Source organism: Ovis aries, chromosome 3 (genome assembly GCF_016772045.2).
Source record: "Ovis aries strain OAR_USU_Benz2616 breed Rambouillet chromosome 3, ARS-UI_Ramb_v3.0, whole genome shotgun sequence".
Classification (NCBI taxonomy): Eukaryota; Metazoa; Chordata; class Mammalia; order Artiodactyla; family Bovidae; genus Ovis; species Ovis aries.
In genome coordinates, this window is record NC_056056.1 from 111,374,411 (window position 1) to 111,395,925 (window position 21,515).

General features: G+C 39.6%; 3 protein-coding genes and 1 long non-coding RNA gene across 4 annotated transcripts in view; 3 read left to right on the top strand and 1 right to left on the bottom strand.

Annotated features, from left to right (window-relative positions):
- The window catches only part of GLIPR1L1 (GLIPR1 like 1), a 36,040-nt gene extending 29,236 nt beyond the window's left edge, over positions 1–6,804 (top strand). Inside the window, exons 5-6 of the mRNA XM_004006199.5 lie at positions 6,583–6,609; positions 6,697–6,804. Coding sequence (XP_004006248.3) covers positions 6,583–6,609; positions 6,697–6,785 — 116 coding nt within the window. The 3' untranslated portion in view covers positions 6,786–6,804. The remainder of the gene's footprint in view (positions 1–6,582; positions 6,610–6,696) is intronic.
- Positions 6,805–7,259: 455 nt separating this feature from the next.
- Positions 7,260–18,999, bottom strand: LOC121819082 (uncharacterized). Its single transcript, XR_006059255.2, has 2 exons — positions 18,800–18,999; positions 7,260–10,772 (listed from the first exon to the last, which is right to left on the bottom strand). It is a non-coding gene; the product is annotated as an uncharacterized LOC121819082 (long non-coding RNA).
- On the top strand, positions 12,741–14,337 carry LOC114113619 (transcription factor E2F4-like). The gene is given in 2 exon segments (XM_042246527.2): positions 12,741–13,156; positions 13,158–14,337. Coding segments are annotated over 2 exon segments (1,206 nt in total). The 5' UTR covers positions 12,741–12,773; the 3' UTR covers positions 13,981–14,337.
- Positions 19,000–19,093: 94 nt separating the features above from the next.
- The window catches only part of GLIPR1L2 (GLIPR1 like 2), a gene marked incomplete at its 3' end in the record, with an annotated part of 36,033 nt that continues 33,611 nt past the window's right edge, over positions 19,094–21,515 (top strand). The window contains exon 1 of the mRNA XM_060412449.1: positions 19,094–19,324. Within this exon, the coding sequence (XP_060268432.1) occupies positions 19,094–19,324 (231 nt within the window). The remainder of the gene's footprint in view (positions 19,325–21,515) is intronic.

Here is a 21,515-nt window from a genome sequence, read left to right on the forward strand (position 1 = left end):
ATTCCCCGGTAGAATCTGCCAACCCAAGTAACTGTGAGAAATAGTAGCAAATTGTTAACCATTTTAAGCCATTAAATTTTGGAAGTTTGTTCCACAGCAGTAGATTGTGGAAACACGTGGTGTGCCTAAGAAGTTAAATACCTAATAATATGGTGTGAAACAAAGAAAGGAGAGTTCTATCTTTTCCTCTACTGAACAGATAGAGTTAGGGTGGGTCATCTTGATCCACACACAACCTGGTCAAAGCTGGTTTAGAATTTACCTAAGACGTGGTCTACCTCTGTTTGCTCTGTTCCAAGAATAGAGACTTCCAAGGCTTTCCAATGGGAGATGGGTGTGTTCACTACTGCCTTTACCTAGTGATTTTTGAACTCCAATTCTTACTGCTTTTTTTTTCCTCACTGTTTTTCTCATTGCTTTAACACAGAGAAATTACTGAAATAGCAACTATGATTTCCAAAGGCTTTACCCTAGGTGTTTAGCCCCTTACCTCTCACAGTTTCAAAGTTACAAAATGGGCATGTCTTCGGCTTATTTCCTCCACCTCTACCTCCCACCTGGATCTTGAACTACTCAATTCTCCAATTTCATCTCTCTAGTTCTTTAAGGGCAACAAACGCTCTGCTGGTATCTCTGTTTACCAAGAAGTGACTTCTTCCTGGACAAAGCCCACTTTTTCAGCCCTAGGCCTGGGCCCAGAATCAACAAATGGCCGGAAGAAAAGAGCATCCTTCATAACATCAACCCTCCTCTTTATGGATCCTCTCTTCTGAAATCTGGAACTTCTGGTCTTTGTTGCTTTGGCAAATGTCTCATGCTCTTACACATTGTTTCTCTAATAATAATAAAATAACAATAGTAAAAGATTATTTTATTTATGTTTTATGCCTGATGAGAGACTTTGTCCATCACAAATGATTTCATCCTGGAGATTTAGACAGCTATATTCTGTAGGTCTCCAAGATAGCACTTTAAAAGCTACCAAGGATACAACAAATAAGCTTTAAGACCTGGTAGGAGGTATTCCCCCAACTCATTCCATTTTCAAATTGTTCAAAAATCATTTGCCTATTCCTGGCCCTTTGCTCTTGGAAATTAATGTTAGGATAAGCTTATCAGTTCTACAGAAGACCTTGAAATTCTGAATGGAGTTACTTTGAGTTTATAGATAAATTGAAGAAGTAACTTTACAGTGTTGAACTTTTCAAATAATATAGACTGTTTATTTGGGTCTTTTTATATAGCTTTTTTAGGCTTCCCTAGTGGCTCACACATAAAAAATTCTGCCTGCCATGCAGGAGACCTGGGTTCAACCCCTGGGTCAGGAAGATGGCCTGAAGAAGAGAATGGCAAGCCACTCCAGTATTCTTACCTGGAGAATTCCATGGACAGAGAAATCTGATGGTCTACAGTCCATGGGGGTCACAAAAAGTCAGACACGACTGAGCAAATTTCACTTTCATTTATATATCTTTTACACCTTGAAATTTTCTCAGTAAGGTATTGCATCTCAAATTAGATTGTGTGGTGATCTATATGTGTTGATACTACAAATGGAATTTTTAAGTTTAGTTCAGTTCAGTCACTCCGTTGTGTCTGACTCTTTGCGACCCCATGGACTGCAGAGTGCCAGGCCTCCCTGTCCATCGTCAATTTCCGGAATTTACTCAAACTAATGTCCATTGAGTCAGTGATGCCATCCAACCATCTCATCCTCTGCTGTCCCCTCTCCCCTCAGCTACTGTCCTTCCCAGCATCAGAGTCATTTCAAATGAGTCAGTTCTTCGCATTACGTGGCCAAAGTATTGGAGTTTCAGCTTCAGCATCCGTCCTTCCAATGAATATTCAGGATTGATTTCCTTTGGTATTGACTGGTTGGATCTCCTTGCAGTCCAAGGGACTCTCAAGAATCTTCTCCAACATCATAATTCAAAAGCATCAATTCTTCAGCGCTCAGCTTTCTTTATAGTCCAACTCTAACATCCATACATGACTACTGGAAAAACCATAGCCTTGACTAGACAGACCTTTGTTGGCAAAGTAATGTCTCTGCATTTTAATATACTGTCTGGGTGTAGTTCAGTTCAGTTCAGTCGCTCAGTCGTGTCTGACTCTTTGCGACCCCATGAATCACAGCACGCCAGGCCTCGCTGTCCATCACCAACTCCCGGAGTTCACTCAGACTCACGTCCATAGAGTCCGTGATGCCATCCAGCCATCTCATCCTCAGTTGTCTCCTTCTTCTGCCCTCAATCCCTCCCAGCATCAGAGTCTTTTCCAATGAGTCAACTCCTCGCATGAGGTGGCCAAAGTACTGGAGTTTCAGCTTTAGCATCATTCCTTCCAAAGAAATCCCAGAGTTAATCTCCTTCAGAATGGACTGGTTGGATCTCCTTGCAGTCCAAGGGACCCTCAAGAGTCTTCTCCAACACCACAGTTCAAAAGCATCAATTCTTCGGCGCTCAGCCTTCTTCACAGTCCAACTCTCACATCCATACATGACCACAGGAAAAACCATAGCCTTGACTAGACAGACCTTAGTCGGCAAAGTAATGTCTCTGCTTTTGAATATACTATCTAGGTTGGTCATAACTTTCCTTCCAAGGAGTAAGCATCTTTTAATTTCATGGCTGCAGTCACCATCTGCAGTGATTTTGGAGCCCCCAAAATAAAGTCTGCCACTGTTTCCACTGTTTCTCCATTTGCCATGAAGTGATGGCACCAGATGCCATGATCTTCGTTTTCTGAATGTTGAGCTTTAAGCCAACTTTGAACTCTCCTCTTTCACTTTCATGAAGAGGCACTTTAGTTCTTCTTTGCTTTCTGCTGTAAGGGTAATGTAATCTGCATATCTGAGGTTATTCATATTTCTCCTGGCAATCTTGATTCCAGCTTGTGCTTCCTCCAGCCCAGCATTTCTCATGATGTATTCTGCATATAAGTTAAATAAGCAGGGTGACAACATATAGCCTTGACGTACTCCTTTTCCTATTTGGAACCAGTCTGTTTTTCCATGTCCAGTTCTAACTGTTGCTTCCTGACCTGCATGCAGATTTCTCAAGAGGCAGGTCTGGTGGTCTAGTATGCCGATCTCTTGAAGAATTTTCCACAGTTTGTTGTGATCCACACAGTCAAAGGCTGTGGCATAGTCAATAAAGCAGAAACAGATGTTTTTCTAGAACTCTCTTGCTTTTTCCATGATCCAGCAGATGTTGACAATTTGATCTCTGGTTCCTCTGCCTTTTCTAAATCCAACTTGAACATCTGGAAATTCATGGTTCACATTCTGTTGAAGCCTGGCTTGAAGAATTTTGAGCATTATTTACTAGCATGTGAGATGGTGCAATTTTGTGGTAGTTTGACCATTCATTTGGCATTGCTTTTCTTAGGGACTGGAATGAAAACTGACCCTTTCCAGTCCTGTGGCCACTGCTGAGTTTTCCAAATTTACTGACATGTTGAGTGCAGCACTTTCACAGCATCATCTTTTAGGATTTGAAATAGCTCAACTGCAATTCTATCATCTCCAGTAGCTGTGTTTGTAGTGATGTTATTAAAGGCCACTTGACTTCACATTCCACGATGTCTGGCTCTAGGTGAGTGATCACATCATTGTGATTGATTTTTAAGTTATATTTCCTAATTGATTTTTTGCTGATTCATAGAAATATAAATTATTTTTTAATATTACTGTACTATCCTGGAATCTTACTGAATCTCATAATTATTTCAAATAAGTTGATTATCTTGGATTTTTCATGACAATAATGTTATCTGTAAAATATGCAAGCTTTGTTCTTCTAATCATTACATCAGTTATACACTGTAACAATGTTAACAGTGAATTCTCCAGTGCAATGTCGCACATAAGCTGTAGCAGTAGCATAATTCTCTTATTCCACACTTTAAAAACAATGTTTAAATTATGCATATTTGCTTTGATGAAAAGGTGAAAGGGTCAGTCGCTCAGTCTTGTCCAATTCTTTGTGACCCCATGGACTATAGCCCAAAAGGCTCCTCTGTCCATGGAACTCTTCAGGCAAGAATATTGGAGTGAGTTGCCATTTCCTACTCCAGGGGGGCACATTTACTTTAGGTTGTTTTTAATTAGTCCTCATTTTCTCTGTTTCTCATTTTGCTGTGAGCTTTTATCTTGAATAAATGTTAAATTTTACCAGATTTTTTTCTCTGCATCTCTTGAAATGATCCCAAATGTTTTTCCTTTAATAACTTAATACTATAAACTATGTCAAATGATTTTTTTTCTTTTTGGAAACTGTTTTAGACATAATTTTTGTAACTTAAAGAAAAATTACATGTGCTTCAAATTCCTCTTTGAATAAATGTTATGTTTTAATTGACCCATTTTACTAATATTTTCAAGTTATCATAAAGATGTAGGTATATGCTTTTTAAAAATTTTTATAATCTATCTTTTATCATATTTTGTAACCTGTTTCCAGTTTGTTTATTCTTTCTGTTATTTTTAAACCTTTTTTTGAACTGTGATCAACAGACAAAAAGCTGTGTATCTGTTAATAAATACAACTTAACCAGTGAAATTTAGGTTTTCATAGAGATTCTAGGAGTTAAGTGATAGGTCTGGAATCCAATTTTAAACTATCCTTTCATTCCCATGATAAATCCAACTTAGTCATGATGTTTCCCTTGAAAGTGAAAGTTGCTCAGTCGTGTCCAACTCTTTGTTACCCCATGGATATACAGTCCATGGAATTCTCTAGGCCAAAATACTGGAGTTGGTAGCCTTTCTCTTCCCCAGGGGATTGTCCCAACCCTGGGATCGAACCCAGGTCTCCCTCATTGCAGGCAGATTCTTTACCAGCTGAGCCACAAGGGAAGCCCAAGAACATGGGAGTGGGTAACCTATCCCTTCTCCAGCGGATCTTCCCAACCCAGGAGTAGAACCAGGGTCTCCTGTATTGCAAGCAGATTCTTTACCAACTGAGCTATCAGGGAGCTCCCAAGTTTCCCTTATAGAAGGCTAAATTCTTGTTAACATTTTACTTATAGTTTTGGATTTAATTTCAGACTTATGACTGGCCTATAATTTCCCATCTCCATATCTCCTCATTTGATTTTGACTTCAAGTTTGTAGTAACCTCATAAAAGAAGTTGAAAGTTGGGAACAATACTTCTGTTAATACTTTGGTTGCAGTTTTTGTAAGATTCTCATTATTTTTGGAATGTTTGGGAGAAATTTTCTGTAAAACTATTTTGTTGTGGTGTGTGGTGTGTGTTTACAGAGGTTTACTAACTTAGCTTCTTTAAATGTTTTATGATGCTCAGGTTTTGAGGGGATTCATAAATTTTTGTTTTATCCAAGTTTTAATGATTCTATTTTTAACACTACTATATCTGTTGTGTTCCACTTATTAAGTCCTATGACTTTTGATTTTTGTTGATCAATTTCTATAGAAAGTCAACTTCTATCTTTTTTACTTCCTTTTTGAGGGGCAGATATACAGTGTAATGATTAAATGAATAGGCCTTGGAATCAGATGGCTTAACCCAGGATGTGACTAAGAGGATTAAATATGATAAACCATACAGAGTGATTTGGGACCAAAATAAAGTACATGCATGCTAAATTGCTTCAGTCATGTCCAACTCTTTGTGACCCTCTGGACTGTGGCCAGTCAGGCTGCTCTGTCCTTGGGATTCTCCAGGCAAGAACACTAGAGTAGGTTGTCATGCCCTCCTCCAGGGGATCGTCCCAAAATAAAGTAGGCTCAATAAAATTTAGCTATGACCATAACTAAGTTCCTCATTATTTTCTATCTCTTGACCCTTTTTATCATACTAATCACTTTCTCTGATGGTATATTTTAATCTCCTATATTCATTTATTCCATTTTAAAGTTGATGATAGATTTTCTCCCCTGATGCTTCTATAAGGAAAAGAACTTTACTTTTTCCTAATAACCATTGTATCCAAAGCCTAGAATCATGCTTAATACATAGCAGACACACAAACGTGAATAAATGAATACTGGATGCTTGGGGCTGGTGCACTGAGACGACCCAGAGGGATGGTACGGGAGGGAGGAAGGAGGGGGATTCAGGATGGGGAGCACATGTATACCTGTGGCAGATTCATATTGATGTATGGCAAAACCAATACAATATTGTAAAGTAATTAACCTCCAATTAAAATAAATAAATTTATATTTTAAAAAACAAAAAATTTAAAAAATGAAATAAAAAACTCATAATAAACTGCAGAATCCTCATACCCAAATCCTCAATATGAAGGAAATATGGTATTTTTCAGGGACTTTAAATGGATATGGCAGTGTCAAAAATAAAGTTCACTACTATATATAGTTTTGTCTGTTTCAGGCCTTTTGCCTTCAGTATGTGAGATGCTCTTGAAATATTTGTTGACGTGACATCTTTGGCAGAAAGCATCATACAGATGTTTAAGTACTATGGGATTTGCACAGGAAGCTTCAGTTTTCTTAAATTAAAACACCAAGCTTAATTTTCTAAGTTGACTATCTTATTCAAAAAGCCAGAAAAGCAAATGAATGTGTTTAATGTATATATTTTTTTCTATTTTAGGTAATAAAGAACGTGATAAATCTCAAAGTACGTATCAAAATCTTTCAGTATTTATTTAATTACTTCCTTTCCTTGAAACTAAACTGCACTCTTAAATGTTGTTTTTATTGACAGGATATCCAAATTGGAACCCATCAGGGACACATCAGCTGATAGCATGTAATCCATTGTACGTAATTTCTGTTCTTCTGACAATAATTTAATTGTCTTTGATGTACAAGAGAAATTCTCCAACATGACAATAAAGAAATAGATTATGGTTAAATGTAACTTATCTGTTTAATTACTAAGGCTTCTAAATGCTCTATCTGTTATCTAAATTTGATGTGTTTTTAATTCAAAAGATGTACTATAATATAGAAGGGAAGCAATAAGAAAAAAAGCAAAACTTAAGTGATTTAAAAATTATTTTACATGTATCAAGAGTCTTGTTCTCTAATATTCTAGGTTATCATTTTAGTTAGAGTACACTTAAACAATTAAACATTTCAGATATTAGGTATTTCCCTTAAACGGCAGTAGTTCTCTTTAAGAGTTCCCTCAACTATTATTCAGAAACAAAATGCTATTAAGGAAAGTTTCAAATAGCCTGTAATGTTATAATATGGTCACAGTCAATAGCTAGGGAAATTGATGTGAACAGTTAAACTCAAAAAGATAGAATTAGGAAATTTTCATCTCTTTTAGGAGATTTTATTTTTAAATATACCTTGTATACATAACAGGATGTATGTATACCTTTTAAAGTCCTGTACAAAATTATCTGTAGTATAATTAACAATATCTCTACAAACCAAAGAACTGGTGCATTCTGGCTTTTTTTGTTTTTTTTGGTCTGAAGACAAAAAGAAAAAAAGAAGAAAAAGAAACAAACAAAAAAGATTATTCAACTAATTCAGTTTTTTAAATCAATTATGCTAAATTGTTGACTTTGGAGAAGGAAATGGCAACCCACTCCAGTATTCTTGCCTGGAGAATTCCATGGACAGAGGAGCCTGGTGGGCTACAGTCTATGGGGTCGCAAAGAGTCGGACACGACTGAACGACTTCACTTTCACTTTCATGTACTAAATAAATGACCTAGATCTTTTACTTCTCAACTAAAGCAACCACCAACTTCCCTCAGCTGTAATATTAAAAATCATAATATTTTTATGCTGTAAATGTATTTTTACATGATCGTAAAATGTAAATGTATTTTTAACATGATTGAGAGTTACACTGTATATACTGCTGAATATCTAGGAATTTCCACATAGTGGAGTGATCTTAAAAGAGAAGCCAAGTGATTTTATATTTCAAATCTGCTTGTGGTACTCAAGGTTTTCCAGAGAAACAGAAGCAACAAGTAAGGAAGTAGTACACAGAGAGGAGAAATTTAGGAAACTGGCTTGCATGATTTTGGTGGTTAGCAAGTCCAAAATGTACAGGGCCTGCTGGCAGGATGGAGGTTCAAGACTTGCTGCTGCCTTCTTGAGTCTGACACTGGGCAATCAGGCAGAATACCTACCTTGCAGTCTAATGGCAGAATTCCTTCTTTGGGAAATCTGTCTGCCTTTGACTGGTCGGATAGAGCCCACCCACATTGTGGAGGGTAATCTGCTTTACTTAAAGTCAACTGACTGTAAATGTTAATCACATCTAAAAAACATCTTTGCAACAATATCTAGACTAGTGTTTGACCAAATACCAACCACCACAGTCTGGCCACACTGAGACATAAAATTAACCATCACCGTGCTGTTCAGCATCAACATGGTATGGATAGTCATTACCATTTTAGTAAAATAAATTATTGCTATTTCCCTAACTATTGCATTGTTAAATTTAAGTTCATAATTAATTACCCTTGCAGTTTGAAATAGGCTAAATGTAAATTGACATATATACATAGTATACTTTTCTGTTTTATTATTCTGTTTGTAGATTTTTAAACTTTTTTCAATAATTAAAATATCTTTTGATTTTTAATATAATTATCCTATTACTTCTTTAGACTCCTTAATTATCCAGGAGCATATAAATTTCCTTAGGTAGACGAATTGAAATTCTACAGGCCACACTTAAAAATGAATTTTTACAGAATTATACCCTCTGATTTTGAAAAAAAAAAAAATATTTGTCAGGGAGTATTATGTTAGCACTGCTACAGGAGCTTGTAAGCAATGGCAGTTCTCAGATAATGGGATTTCTACATGTAGAGATTTCCATCTATGCTGAAGCTGTGAGCAAAGTTTGGGCAGGTAGGGTGCCTCTGCCTTACCAGTGGGGCTTCCCCTCATTAACAAGAAGAGAAAATTCTGGACTGAGATGTCTTTTCCTTGTGATCATAACCATAGGCTCTTGACAGGATATCTTAAAAGGCCTGGCATCACTCTAATTCTTTGAGCAGATGTTGCTCTTAATAGTGACCATAAGTGACCCTCCAATTTCACAAAGTTTGGAATTACTAGACAAACAGCTCTGTACACAGTCTTTTCAAATTACCGAGGGCAGTTAACTCAGGGTTTGAACAGTGCATTATTCTGGGGATCTTTTTGTCCTACTAAGCTATGTTTGAAATTTCCAGAAGTGATCAGACTCATCAGTCTTAACTGGGCCAATTTTATCCCATTGTTACCCCTTGAAGGATGGTGAAAAGATGGTTTAAACAGTAGTCTCTGTAGTTTTTTAATAATAGTTTTTCCTATTATTAAAATAAAATATTGTAGAGTAACTAATATTCCTGGTTCTCCTTGGGACTGAGGGGGTTCCTAGGAGATAGGAAAACACAATAAACCCAAGACATTGCCTTATAAATCAGGAGTTGATACCCCTAGGCTTGAGCTAAGAGTATATCATTTAATTATATGTATCATGTGTGTTTTTACAATAGAGTATTATATGTTTTAATCCAATCCAGTATTTTAAAATATACAAAAATTGAACCCAAAAAGGATGACATAAAAGTGAATTTTTAAAAACTGCTAAAGAGAGGACTTCCCTGATGGTCCAGTGGTTAAGACCCACCTTGCAAGGCAGGGGATGCGGGTTCCATCCCTGGCCAGGGAACTATGATCCCACAGGCTGAGGGGCATAAGGGCCTATGCACCATAACTACTGAGCCCACATGCTGCAACTAAACCAATGCAGTCATATAAATAAATAAAAATAACTGCTAAGGAGATATTTATGCTGGGAAGATGAGTCTAAAAACCAACAGTGTGTGCTTGCCCTTGTATCTTTACAACTGTAACTCATCTGCAATATTTTCTCAGCTATTTTTGCAAGACATATGATTATTTGGCAATGGTGGGCTAGGTTAAAACTAGGTTCAGTTCAGTTCAGTCACTCAGTCGTGTCTGACTCTTTGCGACCCCATGAATCGCAGCATGCCAGGCCTCCCTGTCCATCACCAACTCCTGGAGTTCACTCAGACTCACGTCCATCGAGTCAGTGATGCCATCCAGCCATCTCATCCTCAGTTGTCCCCTTCTCCTGCCCTCAATCCCTCCCAGCATCAGAGCCTTTTCCAATGAGTCAGCGCTTTGCATGAGGTGGCCAAAGTACTGGAGTTCCAGCTTTAGCATCATTCCTTCCAAAGAAATCCCAGGGCTGATCTCCTTCAGAATGGACTAGTTCGATCTCCTTACAGTCCAAGGGGCTCTCAAGAGTCTTCTCCAACACCACAGTTCAAAAGCATCAATTCTTCGGTGCTCAGCCTTCTTCACAGTCCAACTCTCACATCCATACATGACCACAGGAAAACCATAGCCTTGACTAGACGAACTTTAGTTGGCAAAGTAATGTCTCTGCTTTTGAATGTGCTATCTAGGTTGGTCATAACTTTTCTTCCAAGGAGTAAGCGTCTTTGAATTTCATGGCTGCAGTCACCATCTGCAGTGATTTTGGAGCCCCAAAAAATAAAGTCTGACACTGTTTCCACTGTTTCCCCATCTATTTGCCATGAAGTGATGGGACCAGATGCCATGATCTTCATTTTCTGAATGTTGAGCTTTAAGCCAACATTTTCACTCTCCACTTTCACTTTCATCAAGAGGCTTTTTAGTTCCTCTTCATTTTCTGCCATAAGGGTGGTGTCATCTGCATATCTGAGGTTATTGATATTTCTCCCAGCAATCTTGATTCCAGCTTGTGCTGCTTCCAGCCCAGCGTAACCAGCTCTAATTAAATTCACCTGAGTTCACATACTGGAATGAAAGAAACAAACAAATTCCATCATCATCCCTCACAGAGGAACTCCCATCTTCCCCTCAAGAAAGCTCCACACCTCTTGACATTACCCCTAGTCAAAAACCACCAGGAGCCCCTCTAGAGTTGCACACGGTGAATTTGCTCCTTGTAGCTAGTGAAACCACACTAGCTATCGTAAGAATAGCTATCACACCACTAGCATAAGAATAACTTTATAAATATATATTAAGAATGCACACTATGTCTTGTAAAACGCTGTTAAAAATATAATTTAGTCCTTGTCCATATAACAAGAGAAAATGAAAATGAGATATTTTTATTAACGATATTAATAATAGTAATAACTAACACTAAGTAATGTTTACAATGTACCAAGCACTTAGCAACTCACATGTAATAGTTTATATAATCCTCTCAGTAATTCTGTGACATAGATGCTATTAATTTTCATTACATGAACTGCTAGTAGATTTAAACATTCTCACAACAATGTTCAGATTGACACGTATGTATTTTGAGAGTCATTAAGACCGCCTTGGGAATGCTGTCCTTCAGTGGAAGGATTCCTAGGAGTTATTCCACACATGCAACCATGCTAAATGAACATTAAGCTCCAGAATACAGGAGTTAATGTCAATTTAGAAGTCAAAATTTTATATCAATATTCCCAGGTTTATACTCAATTTTAAGACTTTGACCTTTAGATAGAGGAAAGTTACATTTCCTGAGAGCCAAATTCATGCTGGAATCTGATTGCATACATATCACCTTATCAAATATATGACAGGAATAGACGGCAGTATGAATATTTCCACTACACAGTTTTGGCACTTTTGTGTTTTGGTCTGTTTGTTTTTGGTGGTCAATTGCCTGTTCATCTCCTTCATTCGTTTTGCTAATGGTGCTATTCATTTTCTTAGAAGTTTTAAATGATTCTTCCAAACAGTTAGTCACTCAGTCATGCCCAACTCTTTGCAACCCCATGGACTGCAACCCACCAGGCTCCTCCGTCCATGGGTTTTCCCAGGCAAGAATATTGGAGTGGGTTTCTATTTCCTTCTCCAGGGGATCTTCCTGACTCAGTGATCAAACCTGGGTTCCTTCCCTGCACTACAGGCAGATTCTTTACCGACAGAGCTACCAGGGAAGCCCAAATGATAACGTGTCTTAATGGCAATTTATTAATGCTTTTAATCCCTTGATTTGTATGTAGCAAGTTTCTTTTTCAGTTGTCCTTTATTTACATCTTAATAAAGTATATCTTTCCACTCTTGAACATTGGATTTTATCTGCAGCATCCTTTCAGTTTTCTCTTGTAAGGCTTCTCATGCACCATTAGCATCATATGAATTTCTGAATTATAGGAAAGATGAATCAAATGAGGACTGATAGAAAAGTGAAAAAAGTAAGAAAAAGAGTCAAAGGTAAAAACCATATATCTTCCCAATAACATTCATACAGATAACAAAATCACACTCATTAGTATCTTTAACCTTATTTCATGATCATTCTCCAAAAGTATAAATTAAAAGAATGTAGTTTTGAACTTGCTAGCTTTTATCAAAATCAGAAATGATACAGAATTAGAGTATTATTCCCTTAAAATTTCAAAAACAGTGTAAAGAAACTGAAAACTTAAGGAAGTCCAAAACCAACTGAGATAAACAAGGTGCTTAAAACCTATTTGCTAACATTCCCCTGATGTTTTAAGTAAGGCAATATTGCTGTTAGACACAGCAGAAAAGTGAGTATTCAAAAAGTACATCAGCAGCAGAACTTTAATGAAAGAACATAGTGAAATTAATTTTCACAATGCTTTTTAAAAATAGATGATTCTGTCTCTGTCCTCCAACAATTCTCATGCCTTCAAAAACTTAATGTGTAAATCACTTTAAAATTAAGAAAGTAGGGCGGCCGAGCAGCCAGGAACGGAAGCAGAAGTGGCGGCGGCGCCGGCCTGGCCTGGCCTGGCTGAGGGGAGGCGGCGGGCAGGCGCGATGGCGGAGGCCGGGCCACAGGCACCGCCGCCCCCAGGCACCCCAAGCCGGCACGAGAAGAGCTTGGGACTTCTCACTACCAAGTTCGTGTCGCTTCTGCAGGAAGCCAAGGACGGTGTGCTTGACCTCAAGCTGGCAGCTGACACCCTAGCTGTGCACCAGAAGCGGCGGATATATGACATTACTAACGTGCTGGAAGGTATCGGGTTGATCGAGAAGAATAGCATCCAGTGGAAGGGTGTGGGTCCTGGCTGCAATACCCGGGAGATTGCGGACACGCTGACTGAGCTCAAGGCAGAGATCGAGGAGCTGCAGCAGCGGGAGCAAGAACTAGACCACCACAAGGTGTGGGTGCAGCAGAGCATCGGGAACGTCACAGAGAACGCAGAACAGCTGCTTGGCCTACGTGACTCATGAGGACATCTGCAGATGCTTTGCTGGAGACACCCTCCTTGCCATCCAGGCCCCGGCGGGCACCAGCCTGGAGGTGCCCATCCCAGAGGGCCTCAATGGGCAGAAGAAGTACCAGATTCACCTGAAGAGTCTAAGTGGCCCCATTGAGGTGCTTCTGGTGAACAAGGAGGCTTGGAGCTCACCACCTGGGGCGGTGCCTGTGCCCCCACCCGAAGACCTGCTCCAGAGCCCGCCTGCTGTCTCTACCCCTCCGCTTCTGCCCAAGCCTGCCCTGGCCCAGCCCCAGGATGCCTCACACCCGAGCAGTCCCCAGGCAACCACCCCCAACCCTGTCCCCAGCAGCACCGAGGCCCAGGGGGTGGCTGGTCCAGCAGCTGAGATTACAGTGGGTGGAGGCCATGGAACCGAGAGCAAGCACAGTGGTGAGCTCAGCTCCCTCCCGCTGGGCCTGGCAGCTCTGGACACCAGGCCGCTGCAGTCCTCTGCCCTGTTGGACAGCAGCAGCAGCAGCAGCAGCAACAGCAGTTCATCTGGACCCAATCCTTCTACCTCCTTTGAGCCCATCAAGGCAGACCCTACAGGTGTTTTGGAGCTCCCCGAAGAGCTGTCAGAAATCTTTGATCCCACTCGAGAATGCATGAGCTCAGAGCTCTTGGAGGAGCTGATGTCCTCAGAAGTGTTTGCACCCCTCCTCCGCCTTTCTCCGCCCCCTGGAGACCACGATTACATCTACAACCTGGTTGAGAGTGAAGGTGTCTCTGACCTCTTTGATGTGCCTGTTCTCAACCTCTGACTGACAGGAGCATGCCCTTTGTGGCTGGGACACAGACTGTCTGACCTGGGGGCTGCCTGGGGACCTCTCCCCACTCCCCCACAGCTTGAGAGCCACAGATTTCCGGCTTCCCCAGCCTTCCCTCACTGCACAGTTCTGGCCCCAAGTCCTGCTCCTGCAAGTCCACCTGTTCTCTGCTGGGAGAGCCGGGGAAAGCATAGCCCCCTCCACTGTGGAGCCAAAGTGTTTGCCTCTCCTTTTGGGGGGCCTTACCCTACCTGGTATCCTCCTCGAGCCCTCCCAGAGTTCAGGTTCAGCTGCCACCCAGTGGCACAGAACCAAGGACCCTCCATCACCCTCACAGGGCCACTTGTCCATTCCCATGCCCTGTACCTGCCGGGCCTTCCCCCTTCCAGGAGGAAGTCTGGGGTGGGGATGGGCACATGCCAGCACCACCCCCTGGCCTCCTTAACTTCTCCCCATGCCCGATCACAAACCTCCTGGACTTCTCTTGTGCCCCCTCTTCTGCTGGGCCCTTGGCCCTGAGGACCTGTTGACATGGGGGTGCTAACAGGAAGGAATGGAGATTTCTAGCTAAGAATCTGGGCTGCTGAGTCCCTAAGGATTGGCCCAGCCTCCCTCTGCCCCATAGCCCCCCTCTTGTTTATTCATTTACCCTCATTTAGAGCCATTTGCAGAGATTTAGAAAGATTTGCAGTAACGGATGGACTCCTATATAAAGATTATTTTTATACTTTTTGCAACAAAAGGAAATTGTAATATTTGTACAGTGTCCAAGTGAATAAAGATCGTGCCTAAGGCTAAAAAAAAAATTAAGAAAAAACTTCTTTGAGGGCTAATGAATAGCCAAAAATTCCAATGTTTAAAAAGTCATCAGCCCTAAAACTTATTAGAAACCTAACATATCTTTTGGTACTGATGAATAATCTATAATTTAATACATAATATGTTAAATACTCATCCCTTCATGGGAAATAGATGGGGAAACAGTGGAAACAGTGCCAGACTTTATTTTGGGGGGCTCCAAAATCACTGCAGATGGTGATTGCAGCCATGAAGTTAAAAAATGCTTACTCCTTGGAAGGGAAGTTATGACCAACCTAGAGAGCATATTCAAAAGCAGAGACATTACTTTGCCAACTAAAGTCCGTCTAGTCAAAGCTATGGTTTTTCCAGTGGTCATGTATGGATGTGAGAGTTGGACTGTGAAGAAAGCTGAGCGCCAAAGAATTGATGCTTTTGAACTGTGGTGTTGGAGAAGACTCTTGAGAGTCCCTTGGACTGCAAGGAGATCCAACCAGTCCATCCTATAGGAGATTAGTCCTGGGTGTTCATTGGAAGGACTGATGCTAAAGCTGAAACTCCAGTACTTTGGCCACCTCATGTGAAGAGCTGACTCATTGGAAAAGACTCTGGGAGGGATTGGGGGCCGGAGGAGAAGGGGGACGACAGAGGATGAGATGGCTGGATGGCATCACCGATTCGATGCACGTGAGTCTGAGTAAACTCCGGGAGTTGGTGATGGACAGGGAGGCCTGGCGTGCTGCGATTCATGGGGTCACAAAGAGTCGGACAAGACTGAGCGACTGAACTGAACTGAACTGATGTTAAATAGTGACTAAATGATCCTCAAGTGTTATGTGCATATTTAAAGTGTTTTTTTTTAATGTAACACATTTAAAATATTTTTTGTATGAAGTACATGATGCCAGCCAAATCACTGACAGATCTGAAAAGTTGAATATTTGCAGAATGTCTTCAGCAAACCTGACCTCTTTCTATACAAACCAAATTAGACATCTCCATATGCCCTTCCTCTGTAGTCCCGTGTTAGTCACCTGAGTTTGAAAACTGGCTCTAACACTTACTGGCTGGATGACTTTAGACAAATTACCTGACTTCTCTTTTTCTCAGCTTTTCCATCTGTAAAATGGAGGGAATGATAGTATCTGTTTCTTAGGAAGGAGGTATCACCTCACATCAGTCGGAATGGCCATCATTACTAAGTCTATAACTAATAAATGGTGGAGAAGGTGTGGAGAAAACGGAACCCTCTTACACTGCTGTTGGGAATGTGTATTGGTGCAGCTACAATGGAAAACAGTATGTATGTTCCTCAGAAAACTAAAAATTGAGTTGCAATATGAGCAACAATCCCACTCTTGGGCATATATCCAAACAAAACTTTAATTTGCAGACACATGCACCCCTGTGTTCACAGCGGCACTATCTGTAATAGCCACGACATGGATTCAATCTAACTGTCCATCAATAGACGAATGGATAAGGAAAATGTGGTGTATATATATATATATATATATATATATATATATATATGTGTGTGTGTGTGTGCGTGTGTGTATGTGTGTGTGTTTGTGTGTGTGTATGCAATATATATATGAATGGAATATTACTCAACCATTAAAAAAATGAAATAATGCCATTTACAGCAACATGAATGGACCTAGAGATTACCAAACTATAAGTGAAGTACTTCAGAGAGACAAATATCAGATGATATCACTTATACGTGGAATCTAAAATACTACAGAAACAAAAATATCTACAAAACAAAACTCAAACTCCCTGATACAATAACAGATTTGTGGTTGCCAAGGGTGAGGAAGGTGTAGGAGCAAAGGACTGGGAGTCTGGGATTAGCAGAGGCAACCATATACAGGATGGATAAACAAGTTCCTACTGCATTGCGCAGGGAACTGTATTCGACATCCTGTGATAAACCATAATGGAATAGAATATGAAAGAGAATATTTATGACTGAATCACTTGGCTGTATAGCAGAAATTAAACACATTACAAATCAACTATACTTCAATAAAATTTTTAAACATAATAATATGTGTTTCTTAAGGTTTTTATGATTTAAATGAGTTGATACTTTCTGAGCATGTAAAACTGCACCTGATAATTCTGTGAACAACAGTGACATAATTGCCATGGATTTTACACTAAAAATCATTAAAATGCTAAATTTTATGTTATGTATTTTCTACCCCAATAGAAAACAAATGAAACAGCTTTGAAATAATTTTTAAAATAAATTTTAAAATAGCATTTATTCCTCTGTATTACAGTTATTTGATGATTTGTCTGTATCACCTGTAACTAAGTTTGAGCAAACTCCGGGAGACAGTGATGGACAGGGAAGCCTGGTGTGCTGCAGTCCATGGGGTTACAAAGAGTCAGACACAGCTTGACAACTGAACAACAACTTTTAACTAAAAACTTCATGTGGATAGACTACAAATCTTGTTTGTTGAGAATTTATAGCTCTAATACCTAGCGTAGGTCTGACACACAGACGTCCTAAAGAAATGCTTATTAAATCAGTGAGTAAGATGTCCAGCAATGCAATGAGCTACCTAAGAGATAGTGACTTCCCTATCAATGATGTGTCAAAAGTATGTCTAATACATTGGGACTAAAGTCTAAAACTTCTTCCTAATCTAAGACTGCATTATTCTATATATCTTGTGCGTTAATATAGCAATTTTCATAGTCTGACAACAGCACCAATATAATGAAGGAATTCCATCTTTCAACACTTGCTGCCTTCACCCCCACAATATACTCTGGTCATACTAAAACACTTTTAGCCTTTTTGATCTCCTGGGATATTGTATATTTTTCCCTTTGTTTAGAAAGCACTCTTTATCTTGTGTGCTTCACTTTCTTGATGTCACATTTCCCTCACAGGCTTACCTGGTCCTCCAAAAGGGGGTTTGCTGTCCCACACATAATGCCATAGCACTTTGGCTTTGTGTTTATCCCATGGCATAAAAGGCCCCCGTTTGCTAGTTCTCCAGACTGTAAGCTACTTGGAAGCAGGATTTGTGTCTTGTTCGTTGGCCTTTCTCACCCACCTAACACACTACCTGGTAATATATATTTAATGAAAAAAGGCATGAATGAAACCATCTCGCAAGCTCTACTGCCTTCTATTGCGTACACTATTTTTTTTTTTTTAATCGCTGTGCTAGTTCTTGGTGGTCGTGCTTGGACTTTCTCTTGTTGTGGAGCACAGGTTTCAGGTGCCTGGTGGCATGTGGGATTTTAGTTCCCTGGCTAGGGATTGAACCTGTACCCCCTGCATTGGAAGGCGGATTCTTAACCACTGGACCATCAGGGAAGTCATACAATAGATGATTTATTCAAGCACATGCATTTTTAGATTTTTTTTTTTGTCAAGCAGTTGCAATGCTTTCTTTGTAGCAAAATTCTGTCCTTAGGTCAACGACTTTGAATATCTTCTTAACACTATCCAGGACAATGTATGATATGTAAATATATACCCTAAAACAATTTTTTTAAGGGCTACAACTTACATTCTTCAAAGCAACTTTTCTTGAAGAAATATATGAAGCTAAAAAAAAATTGCTGGGACACTAGCCATTTTTGTCTGAAACAAATGAAAACAAAACAAACAAACAAAAAGTGTTACCTACTGTTATCATGGACAATTTATCAGAGATGATGTTGATATTTCAGACTGTCTATACATGCTGGCGAAAGAAAAAAATGAAAATATTTTAACTTTATGAGAATTCAATGATCCCTAATCTACCTGCTGAGCTTTCCACTCTTCTCATTTATCCTGCAGTTTCCCACAAAGGATCATTAAAACATTGTGAAAATCTCAATGAGGCAGCTGGTCTAGAAGAGGATATTCTTTTGTCCACGATGAAAACAAAAGGAGCATCTTGCACTGAAATCCCACATAACTAGCAAGGATTCCTTTTTCTCGACTGAATTTTCATCAGTATCACAGAAGAATTCGAAAATTCCTCGGGTTACTTACTCAGCAATTGACATTCACTCTGCAGTCGACTCATTAATAAAGGATGCCACATCATCTGCTGTCAAAAACCGACTCTGGATATTTGCCAACATTACTGAAGTGAAAAACCTGCACTCACTTAACTCAGCCATCTGTCTCGGTTAGCTCTGCCGATGATTTTCCCTGTCTTGCCCCTTGCTGATCCTTTTCCCTCGGCTCCCGGAGAGGCGGGGCCCGGCTCCCTGCACCGCCCCTCTCCGTTGACTGGTGGGCGAGCCTGCGCGTGCGCACTGGCCTGTCCGCGGCAGGTGGAGTATGGAGGCCCTGCCCTCCTCCGTGGAGTGGTACGCCCTATGGTTTCCTTTGACGCAGGCGGGCGTTTGGAAGGTGTGGCTGTGTGAGTTCTGGCTGCTACTGCTGGGTTCCGGTTTGAAAGCGCATCTTTTGCCGGACGAGGAGGACGTAACGTTTATCAATGAGTACGTGAACCTCCACAATGAGCTCCGGGGCAACGTCTTGCCCCGAGGGGCTAACTTGCGCTTCATGGTGAGGCCCTAAGGCGGTTGCCTAAACCTCCGACAACCCCTGTCAGGACGCGCCCCCTCAGCCGCAGAGTTTGGGCCACTGCTCTGCTGAAGGTGGTGGGGAACCGCGCTTAAGAGTTTGGATTTAAAAATACACGTAAAGTTTACACGTTCAAGAAATGAAAACCACTCTCACTCTAGCGCATACTTGGCACTTGTTGGTTTGCACAGGGCTGGGACTAGGGTGAGTAGAGCTCCTCGCCTGGGGTGCAGGATTTAAGGGAGCTTTCCATTTGAGAAAAGGATCGTTCAGTGCAGTATTGTTTTTTAATTTAAAGTCAATGCAAAGGTACTCTTGATAAAAATCGTATCGATTTAAACAAAGCCGGGATCTTTAAGCTTGAACGGGGGGAGGCACGTGTGCAAGGGTGAGGACATTTAATTTTCACTCAAAATTTTGAAGTTTTATTATGGATGTTTTCACACTAATTTTGCCTTTTCGAAATATTTTTTATCATGGCTATTGAGTTTTTTGGTATCCAGCCTAAATTTTGCTCTCCAGAGGGTGTTTCATTCACCTCTTCCTAGACCAGACCTGATTTTACATTCTTAAGTTCTTGCTTCTCTGTTGCATTTTCCCCCTATTTATTTATAATATCTCATTAGCTTTTCCTTTGGTGCTGTGGCATCTTCATGTCATTAAAAAGGAATGCACAATTAATTGAGTATAGGGCAATTAGGACCTTCCAATTTACATTGTAAATATTGCAAGGACTGTCTTCCTAGATGTAAGTCTTCTCTTCCTTCTGGATCAGTTCTGTAGGGAAAATTCCAGGCATGTGAAAAAGAATTATTTTTTTCTATGTGTACGATACATACCAAGTACTCTACTGAAGGACAGTGCCGAAGAGTAGAGCAAATTAATTAATTAATCTAAGCAAAGATTAGAAGTGTAGAATTATTCTGTTTTCACCACATCTGACTGACTGGGCAATTTCAACCCCTTGATAAACTAATCAATTATAAAAAGGGAACTTTCCCTTAATGTTAATTTTAAAGCCTTATTTTGATTGGACATATTTTTTTCTTTCTTGTTCATTTTCTGTACCTTTTCCATTAAGTTTCTTCTTCTCTTTGTTTATTTTCTTATAGAAATACACTAGCATTGTATCTCCTGAAGGTCAAGTTTTTATCTTTTGAATTTAGTTAGAATATTTTAGAGTGATATATATGTATTTTTCACCCTTTCACATTTTGTGATTAATTTTATTTCTTTCAAGTTTGAAGATTGGCCTTCCTCCTGATAATGAATAACCACAAAATATTTTAATACAACATTTAATAGGTTTTGTATTCTTAATCTCTAAAAATTTTATTTCAGACATAAAGCATAGAGACTAATTTGTGTCCCTACAGTATATACCTTCATATGTGAACATTTTTGAAGGAATAGTGTTTTGGGTACAGTTTAAAGCCCCAGTCTAAATTTTATCCTGTTCTTTCTAAAAGTTGATGTCTATTTTTCCCATGGATTTTACTAGGATATAAATAATAACCAGTAAATAATATAGTCTATCATAATAGTATGTTCTACTTAGAACTTTGCCTTGACACGTTTGGAAATCATACATTTTATTTTCATTGGTTATGCTCAACATTTTAGTGTATATACTTTATAAAGTCCAAAATTAAGCAACATCTATGACTTCCTTCCAAATATTAAAAAGACATTTGGTCTACTGCCCGTGTCCATGCTGTTGCTGTAACCTAGTAGTTTTTCTCTAGCTTCTATTTAAACTCAAAAATTTTATTGGTTTCTTTAATTATAAAATATACGTAATACAAAATACATGGTTTTAACCATTTTAAAATGTACATTTCTATATACATTTACAGTGTTGTGCAATCACTACCACTATTCATCTGCAGAACATTTTCATCCTCCCCAGCTGAAACTGCACCAATTAAACACTAACTTCCCATCCCTTTCTTGCTACTGGCAACTACCATTTTGCTTTTCTGTCTTGAAACCTTGACTACTCCAGGTATGTCATCTAAGAATCTGAAGTGTTTCTCTTTGAGATTGTCTTATTTCACTTAGCATGTCTTCAGGGTTCATGCTGTAGCATGTGTCAGAATTTTCATCCTTTTAAAGGCTGAATAATATTTCACATTATGGATATATGATATTTCATTTATCCATTCATCTGTCG